Source organism: Phalaenopsis equestris, unplaced genomic scaffold (assembly GCF_001263595.1).
Source record: "Phalaenopsis equestris unplaced genomic scaffold, ASM126359v1 Scaffold000606, whole genome shotgun sequence".
NCBI classification, from domain to species: Eukaryota; Viridiplantae; Streptophyta; class Magnoliopsida; order Asparagales; family Orchidaceae; genus Phalaenopsis; species Phalaenopsis equestris.
In genome coordinates this window covers 1,328,507-1,340,267 of record NW_018165046.1, presented here as the reverse complement: position 1 = coordinate 1,340,267, position 11,761 = coordinate 1,328,507, and the positions used below count along the sequence as shown (strand labels likewise).

Genomic DNA, 11,761 nt, shown 5'->3' with positions numbered 1-11,761 from the left:
CACACCTCGTGGTCATTCTATTTTATCATTTTGGGTTTTGCACGTAAAAATTTATAATGTCCCTACTAACTGTTCTCACTTATCTGAGTGTGAAATGGATTATTGAAGAGCGCTAAGATGATAATTCATTACTCCACCACCGCGAATTCTCCATCTCGCATCAAACACGATATATATATTTAGAAATTCTATTAAACAAGAGAACAAATTTGTTTCGATCAATGCACACACTATATTTATTGGGAGACATTTGACGATCTCAATACAAACTCTATGAATCAACAGAATCAAACGAGAAGCTAAGAAATGAGAACGTTTACAACATACTAAACATAAACAAATAATATTTTATTATTATTGATATATAAATTTTTTTAATATAAGTGTATTTTAAAATTGAGAATTTATGTAACACTCAATACATTAATATCTATATACATATCTAACCCAATTATTTAACACCACATAAAAAATATCACAATCAAATTTTTTTTAAGAATGAAATATATGTTTTCTTGCATAAATTTATGACATAATAATATAAATATCAAAAGTAAAATTTGCAAATACATAAACTTTAAATTTTAAATTTGGTTTAACATGAATTCTAGGCCACGTGCAATTACATACAGACCACCCCAAACTTGATATATACAAATCATTTATCTTCTTTCACCTATTTTTTAAATTCTCACAAAAAAAATAAAAATTGATTGCAAAATCCTAACCCACACTTTTTATTTTTATCAAATACTCAATAGATCTGTAATGACACGCGTAAATATATAAGTTTGGATGGTCTTAATGTAATTATCCTTTAAAAAATTTTAATGACTACATAAATATTATATTTATGTTATATCAGCATTATTTTCACATTATATTTTTTATTACATTCACGCAATTTTCATGTAATCTACACGTATAAAAATAAAAGTGTGAAATTTACTTATAAGTCCAAATAGGTTACATACAAATCATTACCTTCTTGGCGCTATGAACTTGTGTTCTTCTCAGATTTAAGATGGCTAATAAGGAAAATCTTTATAAGTCCAAATAGGCTACATACAAATCATTACCTACTCAGCGCTATGAACTTGTATAATTGTATTCTTCTCAGATTTAAGATGGCTAATAAGGAAAATCTCAATCGGCTAGGCTAGTTTCCCGAATTACTGGTTGTCGTACACGTCGGCTACTGATCGAACTATTCCAGGTCTAGTCTCTCCACGCCATCTGCGTCCTGAATTCCGCCCCTTTGGATCTTGGCGCGGCTTCCACAGCCATCTTCTTCATACATCCTCCCTGATCGGCTCACTCTCGCCTCCTCGTTGTTTGATGCGTTGTTTCTTGTGTCTTCATCGAATTTCTTCTTCTACAATCAGGAGTTCCGTTACGTTAGTTTCTTGATCAATTTTGCTCTTCACTGCTCGCATATTCGAACATGGACAGTCAACGGCGCCGGATAGCATCGGTAGGGCGTTGTAATTGATGTTTCTACCGTGATTTTTGTTACTCTGTATATCTCTTAGTCAATGTGCCACGGCAGCTCTTCTGTGAGGCGAGTCTATGGTATGCAGGTAGAACATAGTTCAGGCTTGGTATTCCATCGTATTTTTGTTCGTGATCAGTTCTAAACCCAAAAGGTGTTGATTGTGGATTGATTGCTTGCTCCGAGGCCTTTTGTGTTAAATGTGCTTGGGATGGCGGTATGGCCTGCATCTTTTAATCGGGCTAGAGGCATTTTCCAAGATAAATGAACTGTGGCTTTGGTTGACTAGCTTTATTTCATAAAAAGGTGGCAGCTTTGGTTGTACAATGTTTCATTCCTTCTTCTCCTTACAGGAAGCAACAAATATCCGGTCATCAATGCCCACAGCTTGAAACTCTAGTAAAATCTGATAATTATAAGAAAGATTCTCAGTGGTTATTGTGTATTATTCCTTATTCATGTCATTGACAGTTTTTCTTTAGTCACTGGTGAACTTCAAATTGCTTATTTTGATTTACCATGGATGCCATTCATGGTTTCTTGGAACCATGAAGCTTGAATTGATATTTGTACCATAGACGTGCAAAAAAGCTGCATGGATTTTTACAAGAAAATAGATGCCAGATAATTGCCATGTTTAAACCGGAATGTGACCTCAGTCATGGTTGATTTTGACTTGTTTCAGACTAATGTTTTTTTTCTTTTGCTAATAGATTTAGAGCCCCTTCTTTCATTTCAAATGTCGGTTCTACCTTTTTTTTTCATGAACAATAATTTTTCATGCGAAGATGCCTATTCATTATGCTATTTGAGTATACAAATATATAATTCTAAAGAATACTATAAAAATTATTCCTTTTTATCATCGCTGCACTTATTAATCAGAGAAAATTTTATTCATCTCTTAAATTCAGCTTTGGATTCCAATACCAACAAAAGGAACAATCTGTGAAGTATCGATCTATCCCAATTGTTTAATATATTACGTGCTTCCATGTCTAAATGCTAATGAACATAAATCAAAGTGTTATGATGGTCCTATCTATCTTATCTCCTTTATATTATGCCTGTTTCCACGTCTAAAGGCTAATGAACATAAATCAATTTTTTATGATGTCCTTGTTTATCTTGTATCAACTATCTGAGTACCTTTTTTTTCATAAATTCTCATCTTTCGCTTAACTATTTATTTTTTGTCAGTTATTGTTTGACAATGTCTTCTTTACCAAACCCTAGAGAAGTTAGGGATTGTTTGGGATGGCTACAGTTGTCTATGAAAGTAATTGTAGAGTTACTGATTAGTCTAGTGAATAATCTACTCCGCTTGTTATAGCACTTCAACCAGTTGAATTTGAAAGCGCTCCCCACCTTGGACTCTAATTGGTAATGTGTTATTACTTACGTTTATGATAGTTGAGTTGAAGTGGTTAAGATCTAATCAACCCTCATTGGTAATGAATAGCTCAAAATAGAATCTTGCAACCATTCAATTATTTTCTTAATTTGTTTTGTTTCCTTTTTTTAAGTAAATATTTCATACTCCATAGCTAATAAGCTTATATTAAATGTGTTTATCTTTCAACTTTTTGTTTTCAAATTTTTTATTGGTAAAATATTCTTTTTTTGACTTCTTGGTACAATTAATTACCATTATATACATTTTAAGCCTCAACTATCTGTTTCTTTTCCGTGTAAACCAACTTCAAATTTTGAGGTTTCTGTGCAGGGTCTTGGTGGTCTTCTCTTTTGGGGAAACAATTCTGCTTCTGATGACGACAGGTAAAATTCTTAATTTGTGAAACTTGCTTTATTTTCATATATTTATCTTCAAAGATCACTTGGTTTATTTTATTATATAAATACATATATATTGAAACAGACATATTATAATTTGATAATAATGAGATGAGAGCATGAGGGCAATTACAAAGAATTACCAGATTAGTGGAAAACAAAAAAGAAAGCAATGGTTAATAGCGGAACAAAGCAAAAAGTATTCATCTAATAAGTGAATAGATTTCTGACAAGCTTTCATTTGTGCCTCCTTGCTTTTATCATATTGAAATTGAAGAATGACGGTAGATATTTTTTTCCTTATTTCCATCCCTAAATTTGAAATAATATCCAAAACCTCTTTTACATTTAGATTTCAATACTCAGAAGGTCGAAGTTCGAATCAAAAGGTTGCTCAAAACTGTCATCAACATACTCGATAATGCTAATGGGATCCTGAGCTAATTATGCTGGATGATCTGAATCAATGATTTTGGACGAATAAGGCATTATGTTATCTTCCACAGGATTTTTTTTAGTGCTAATGTATTCATCAGAGCTCTTTTGTTAAGCAACTTAGAGTTCAATACCAAGCTTGGTTTCTTCAACATCTATGACCCAGTTTGGGGAGTAAAAATCTTGGAGAATCGACCCCACTTCTATGGTTGGACCAGACCAACTATTTAAGGAGTGATGGATGGATTAATTGGAGAAAAATTGGAAAACTCCTTGATTAGTTTTTATTCTCTCCTTATTTTTGTTTTTTTCAGAATTATTTCCTTTCCATATTTTGGCTAAGATATATTTGGTAAGATTGTAAATGATGAGAAACCAGTTTCCCCATACATGTAGCCTTATGGTTGAACATTTGTAAAGGGAATTAAGTGAGAATTCCCTCCCACAGTTATTTTCAGTAACAATTAAAAACCTTGCACTAAACTCTCTTAGTAATACCTGCCTGCTTGTCTCTTGGTTCATCTCCTCTAAATGTTTTATTGCATTACTTTGTAAAAAAAAAGAATTAATTCCATTCATTTTCTAAATAACAGCCACGTTGAGCAACTACTAGACAGAGTAAACAATGGTGTCCTAGCTGAGGATAGGCGTTCTGCTATAACGGAACTGCAGCAAGTTGTTGCAGAAAGTAGCTCTGCTCAGTTAGCATTCAGTGCAATGGGTGAGCTGTTATTTTAATATATCTGTTGTTAATCTGAAATAAGTACTGCATTTGAAGCCACTTCTATTTTGGGTGTTCAATGTGTCTTTTTCTTACAGGCCTTCCGGTACTTCTATCTGTGTTGAAGGAAGAACGGGACGATACTGAAATCATTCGAGGTGCTCTGGAAACTCTACTAAGTGCAATCACGCCTATTGATACAGTACCAGGACAGAAGAATGAGGTTCGGCCAGCTTCAATGAATGTGGATCTCCTTTCCCGTGAATCAGAGAACATTTCGCTTCTTATTAGTTTGCTGGTAAATTTTTTTCCATGTTACCTCGACTATCATTTTTGTGCATTGTTATTATCTAATAAGGCTCATGTCTCTCTTAATTTGGCAGTCAGAAGATGATTTTTATGTCCGGTACTATACTCTGCAGCTTTTAACAGCTCTTCTCACTCATTCCTCTAACAGGTTAGATTTCTGGTCATATAACTAGTTTGTTTTGATTTTGGTTATCATCAAGTTCATTTTTGTAATCATCGCTTCCTTTTACTTACCCTCCTAGGTTACAGGAAGCCATTCTATCCATTCCTCATGGTATTATTCGCCTCATGGACATGCTTATGGATCGTGAGGTGCAAATCTTTTCCCTGTATTTTTTTTCCTGTTGTCATTGAAATAAATCTTTCATGTTTTCCTTTTATATATCACTTTCATGTTATTCTTAACTGTTTATTTCTAGGCCTGGATTACCTTAAAATGAATATTCCCTTCATTTGGGTTTTATGCATTGTTCACTGAAGGCTTTTGGAATTCTATACCATGTGCTGAATATTGTTGGTGTTTTTTTTGGGTCGCTGGTAGGGCTGTCAAAAAACCTTGTTGTTTGCAAATAGCTCGTGTTTGGTTTGTGAAGTAGCTCGTGTTTGGCTCATTTGTTAAGTAAATGAGTCGAACACGAACAACCCTTTATTCGCTCGTGTTTTGCTCATTTTAGCTTGAAATAAAGAAATTATATATATTATTTATATAATAATATATTATATACTATTTATATAATAACATATTATACATACTTATATTTATGTTTAAATCATAATTGCTTGTGTGGTCACGTGGTTTTGCGCCTTAAATTGCAATGAGCTGGTGCAGGTTCAAATCCAATACCCAACATCTATTTTTTCCAATTAATTTTAACGAGCCAATTTCAAGCCGAACACGAACACAGTGTTCATGAGCCAATTTCGAACACAAGCAATTTCGAACGAGCCAAACACGAGCCAAGTTTGAGCTCTCTCAAACTTGACTTATTTACAACCCTAGTCACTGGACAAATGATTTCTTTTGGTAATATTTGGGTTTTGGTTTAGTACAAACACTTTATAATACAATAACGAACTTGCTAAGTTTAGCACCCGTGTTATTTATTAATTGATTCTAAGTAAAAAACATGCTTCATATATTAATTTGGCTCTTTCCCGTGTAGAATGGGTTTTAAGATGGGTGTTGTTCTCTATAGAATGATGCAAATCAGTGGATTAGTTAGTGGATAAATGAAATTTATTAGGGTTCAATGTAGCGTAGATATATGGCTACATTAGTACTATTATTTTATTGCACTAACAAGAAACTTATTTGAAATGGAGATAAATAACTGTTGATTGTTAATATCATGCTGCCTCTTTTCTTTGTAAGCGATCCATTGTTCCCTTCTGCATATTTACAAGTATTTATATGAAATTGAGAATGTAGAACCCCACAATAGGGTATCTGCCTTTGTACTCCTTTATATGAAATTGAGAATGTACACCACACCGCCGCCCCAAATGCGCCCTTAGTTATTTTCATCGAGCTTTACTCAAGTTTGGGTTGCTTGGATGAAGCTCAACACCAAAATATGAGCTTGATGAGCTAGAGTTAGGTTTTAGATTAACACCATAGTTGAAAATCAACTCACCGTTGAGCTTGTTCTTGAAAAAAAAAAGGAAAAAATCTTTATAAACTATAATTCGCATTTAGAGGAAAAAGAGTTTTGAGTGTCACGATCAGGTCTGTGAGTTAGAATTTTTAAGATGGGAATCAACGGTCGGACGGCAATGTCATATCAGGTTAATAATCACCCAAACATTAAAGAGCCGTTAAACCGCAAAAAAAAAAATCTAATAATATATTCAATCGAAGCAGGAAGAACACTTTAGTTGCAAGTTGCAACGTATCTAATTGCGCCAACAGTTTCAATGAATAATAAAAAAAAGTGAATTCAAGATAATGATTACATTATGCATATTTTTATTTTCTTATGTGAATATTTAAACTATAAGTGAAGTTTTACCGTAACTTAGTGAATAATTACATTTTTACTGTATAAGAAGTTAATATAAATGGCTAGCATGAATGCTGAAAAAAAAAATGATGATTAACATTATTATTTCATTTTGTTAAAGCTTTTAAACATTTGTATTTTTTCTTCATTAGAATCTCTTAAACAATTTTATTTGCATTTCATTTTGTTAAAATTTTTTTTTACCAATTATGGTACAATTTCGTTAATTTTTTTTTCTAAACCTTTTTAATTTTCATTTTCATGCACGGGTGTAATAATATTCACATTTAGTATTATAATGGGACGATATATGTCATTGAGTTATTCATTTATTTTCTTTTAATTATTATTTATTTTTCTCAATTAATTAAAATATACATTAATCTCTTAGTGTGGATGCAATTATGTATATTGTTAAAACATGTTATATTGTTTATGTGATAATATTGAGTTTCAACTTTCAATAAAATTTTAAGTTCTTGCAATAATTCAAACAATTCAAATATGATCTGAATTAAATTATGAAATTTCACTTATATTTAAAAGAATCGGTACAAACAAAAATGTAATTATTCATTTTAACTTTCATATGATTTATTCTATTGCTGAAATTTGAATCTCAACTTCTTATAGCATGTTACCTTATTACTTAAATCATTCTTTTTAATAATCTCAAACTTGTTAAACCTGCAACTTAATATTCTCATGTTAATCATATAACTTAAAGACATTATCTTTTTTTTCCCCTCTTTTAAAATTGCATTATTTATGATTAACTTGTATATCTCACATGCATCAGTCTTTAGTTAATCCCTTGTCACCTCCTTTAATTGATCAATTCTCTGATCACGTGTCTATCAATCTATTATTGTTTTATAATCAAGATCTTAAAATATCTATTTCATTAAGTATGAGTATTTATACAAAATAAAAGTAGTACATATTAGAATAATTATCCCATTTATGGGGCCCTTACACATTTTTTTCCCAAATATTATAGTAGGAAAAAGTATTACGTCCGGAGTTCAGATGTGGATCAACATTTGGACTCCAATGACACATTGATGCGTGGTAGGCCTCATTCGGGATCCATGTGCATGATCGAAATAAGGAAATAAAGGTGGTAGCCCAACCGGGCTTGAAGATGTGTGACGTTGGCCGAAATTTGAAATACTTGAAACGCTTTGACGTGCCTGCCCGCATTCACCATTTATTCTCTTAGGTTTTACCGCGCGATGTATTTTTCGAGTTTCTTCCAGCCTTCATTCTTCAATCCTCTCGAGGGTTTTTTCTGCGCTATTTAAGCGAGGTTTTAGTTTTTGGTGGAAGCATGGAGCTTCTAGGGCTTTTTTACCTACTGTATTTTAATGTTTTTCTTAAACTTTTGTTTCATATATAATAAATTTTGAACGAGTTAAGGGTTTTCCGCTTACTTTACAAGTCTGTTATATTTGTGGATATTGACATAAGTAACATGATGATACAAATAAATTATAAAGAGGGTAGAATCATTTCTTTTAAGAAAATACTTTATATAGCCATATTGTTTTGTTTAAACAATGTGTTAATATATTTTGAGCATGTTTGTTTCCATATATTAATTCTTTTCAATGAACTTTGCTTGAGCATCATTATCATACAAAAAGGTTACAACGATGGTATAACTATTTTTCAAAAAAATAGCTTTTGTAATAATTTATTTTTATTTAGAACAATGTTTTATGCTAATTTAATTTTGTTGTTCCACAAAGAAGGAACAAAAAAATTTGTTTAATCGAAATGACATGTATTACTCTAGAAATATTTTAAATAATATATAATGAAATTTGTATCATGTTTTGTTTCTTATATATTTGGTTTCACATTGAAATTTGTCTTGTAGACTTGAGGGTAATATGGGGGGAATAAAGAGGGTACACAGTTTTTTGCACACTTAAAATATCATTTAGTGGTATAAAATATTTTATACAATGTGTTATACTAATTACATCACGTTTGATTGCTTATATTAGTGATTTTTTATTGAAATTTCTTGTAGGTTTGAGAGTACAAGGAGGGTATAAAGAAAATGCAAAGTTTTTTCATTACAAATAATATGGAATGCTCTAGAAATATTTTAAAAAATATATAATGATATTTGCATTATATTTTGTTGCTTATATTGATAGTTTTTCATTAAAATTTGTCTTGTAAGCTTGAGCATACAAGGAGCGTACAATTTTTTTTTAATTAAAACATCATATTCTTGTCTAGAAATATTTTAGATAATGTGTTATGCTAATTGCATTACGTTTGATTATTTATATTTGTTTTTTTTCATTGAAATTAATCTTATAGGCTTGAGAGTACAAGGAGGTTACAAAAAGGGCACAAAAAATTTTTTCACTAAAATAACATGGAATGCTTCATAAAAATTTTAAACAATATGCAATGATTTTTTTATCATGTTTTGTTGCTTATCTTGAAAGTTTTCTATTGAAATTTAACTTTTAGGCTTAACAGCACAACTCTACAAGGAAGTTACAAAGTAGGCACAATATTTTTTTGTACTTAAAACATCATGTGGTGGTTTAAAAATATTTTAGAAAATGTGTTATGCTAATTGCATCGCGTTTGGTTACTTATATTGATAATTTTTCATTGAAAATTGTCTTGTAGCTGGAGGGTATAATAATGGTAGAATGTGGGTATAAAATATTTTTTTTTCACTAGAAAAAACATGGAATGCTCTAGAAATGTTTTAAAAAATATGGAATGATATTTGCATCATATTTTGTTTCTTATATTAGTGGTTTTCTGTTGAAATTTGTCTCATAATCTTGAGCGTATAAAGAGGGTACAGTTTTCTTTTTTTTTTGGCATTTAAAACATCATATCGTGTCCTAAAAATATTTTAAATGTGTAATGCTAATTGCATCATGCGTGATTGTTATATTGATATTTTTCATTGAAATTTTTCTTGTAGGCTTGATGGTATAAGGAATTTACAAAGAGGACACAAATTATTTTCATTAGAAACAATATGGAATGCTTTAGAAATGTTTTAAGCATTTAATGGTATTAGCATCATGTTTTGTTGCTTATATTGATATTTTTTCATTAAAATTTATCTTGTACATTTGAAGGTACAAGGAGAGTATAAAAAGATACAAAAAAAAATTGCACTTAAAACATCGTATAGCGTTACAAAAATATCTTAAACAATGTGTAATTCTATATGCATCGCATTTGTTTGCTTATATTGATATTGTTTCATTGAAATTTGTATTGTGGGCTTAAGAGTATAAGGAAGTTATAAAGATGATACAAATTTTATTTTCAATTTAAAACATCATGTAGTGCTTAAGATATGTTTTAAACAATATGTAATGTTAATTGCATCACATGTGGTTGTTTGTATTGGTGTTTTTTCATTGAATTTTGTATTGCAGGCTCGAGACAAAGAGGGTGCAAAGAGAGAACAAAAAATAGTTTTTTAGAAATAACATGAAATGCTCTAGAAATATTCTAAATTTATATGATTTAGAATATTGTAGGAAGGGATGGATTTAGGCATGAAATCAAATAGGGGACCGTGGTTACTGTAGCAGCAGCAGTGCCATGGTCGGCGAGCTCCCACGTTACTTTGTGGAACTGCTATTATTTGAGTTGGAATCTCTTGTAAGCAAACATGTAAATACCATTGTTGTTCTGGGCCACATCTATAAATACTTGGCCATTAAATGTTGCTTCTCATTGTGATCGTCCAACTTTATTCTCCAAGTGCTCCTTTTAAAGTTCACCGACTTCCAAGTTGGTTTGACTTATAAAATCCCTCGTTTTTTTTAAGGTATCAAATACTTCTCCCGGTAGCCACTACGCTTAGGCGAGACAGGCATTGATTTCTTCAGAGCCTAGGATTTCTGTTTGTGTCCAAATCTCTCTGTCCACAAAACTGATTCAGAATATAGCAAGTAATTGTATATTTTGCTATATTTTTGTAAAAACTTTAAATATAATGTATTTACGAAATTAATAACGAACTATTTTCTTATATATTCATATTATATATTATATTATTGTATTCATTTTATATATTTCAATGTTATTTTTTATATTAGATTAAAATTTTAATAATAATAATAATAATAATAATAATAATAATAATAATAATATATTTATGATCCATTTACTATTAATTTTGAATGTGATTGTGTGCTATGTGGCATGAAGTTTGCGCGGGGAATGCACACTATCGTATTTATCCACTTTCCAATGTGACTTTGGAGTTTATGAGGCCGAATTTCCATTTTGTTATATTCTTTTTTTTGTTAGAAATCGCTCTTCACTTCTTCTATCAACCAATAAATTGGAGTGGTCCTACTTCAACTCCTCACTTTTTAATCTTCTTACATGTCGCCAAACAAGCTCTTAAGCCATTTGAAGAGTTTGAATTTTGAAGGCAATAAAACTCCTGATTTTTCACTGTGATTAAAGAATTGTAACACTTGCCTAAAGCTTTTTCTTTTGGTTTATTTGGCGACAAAATCACTTGCAAAGTTTGTTAAGCGGAAGAATCTCATTCCTAAAGAGCTCACATGGATTTTTCCTCGCCTTTTTTCTGTCTTGCCTGCCCATTTACGATTTCAATTTTTCATAAGGCGGAGGTGTGGAATCTTCTTGCTACTCTTCAATAATTTTTTTCTGGGATTTTGATATGGTTTATTATTATTTCTTATTAAAGGAAAAGTGATAGTGAAATATTTTAAAAAACTACTTTGTCAAAATAAATTAAAATCCTTATCTAGTTTTTTATTTTGAAAACTAGTTTCTGACTTATTATTGATCACTGTGAAAAAAGTTCTAAAAACCCATGGTAATAGTTTGAAATGCACCATCAAGTTTGAATTGAAGTTAATTATTTCATTTATGTGCTTCATTAGCCATACTCTAGTCCACATAACGTACTAGTATAAATTATCAAGATATGCTATGCAAAATTGTCGTCTTTTTTTCTTTAGGTTTTATATT

At 30.9% G+C, this 11,761-nt stretch overlaps 1 protein-coding gene across 2 annotated transcripts in view; it reads left to right on the top strand.

The window, feature by feature from the left end:
* The first annotated feature begins 1,123 nt into the window (after positions 1-1,123).
* LOC110029803 (golgin candidate 6) overlaps positions 1,124-11,761 on the top strand; it is a 36,730-nt gene continuing 26,092 nt past the window's right edge. The window contains exons 1-6 of one of the 2 annotated variants that reach the window (XM_020732253.1): positions 1,124-1,474; positions 3,219-3,271; positions 4,315-4,442; positions 4,541-4,740; positions 4,826-4,899; positions 4,994-5,063. In XM_020732253.1, the coding sequence (XP_020587912.1) occupies positions 1,445-1,474; positions 3,219-3,271; positions 4,315-4,442; positions 4,541-4,740; positions 4,826-4,899; positions 4,994-5,063 (555 nt within the window). In that variant the 5' untranslated portion in view covers positions 1,124-1,444. Of the gene's footprint in view, positions 1,475-1,576; positions 1,710-3,218; positions 3,272-4,314; positions 4,443-4,540; positions 4,741-4,825; positions 4,900-4,993; positions 5,064-11,761 lie in introns of those variants that run through there. The other variant, XM_020732254.1, reaches the window with a different exon arrangement.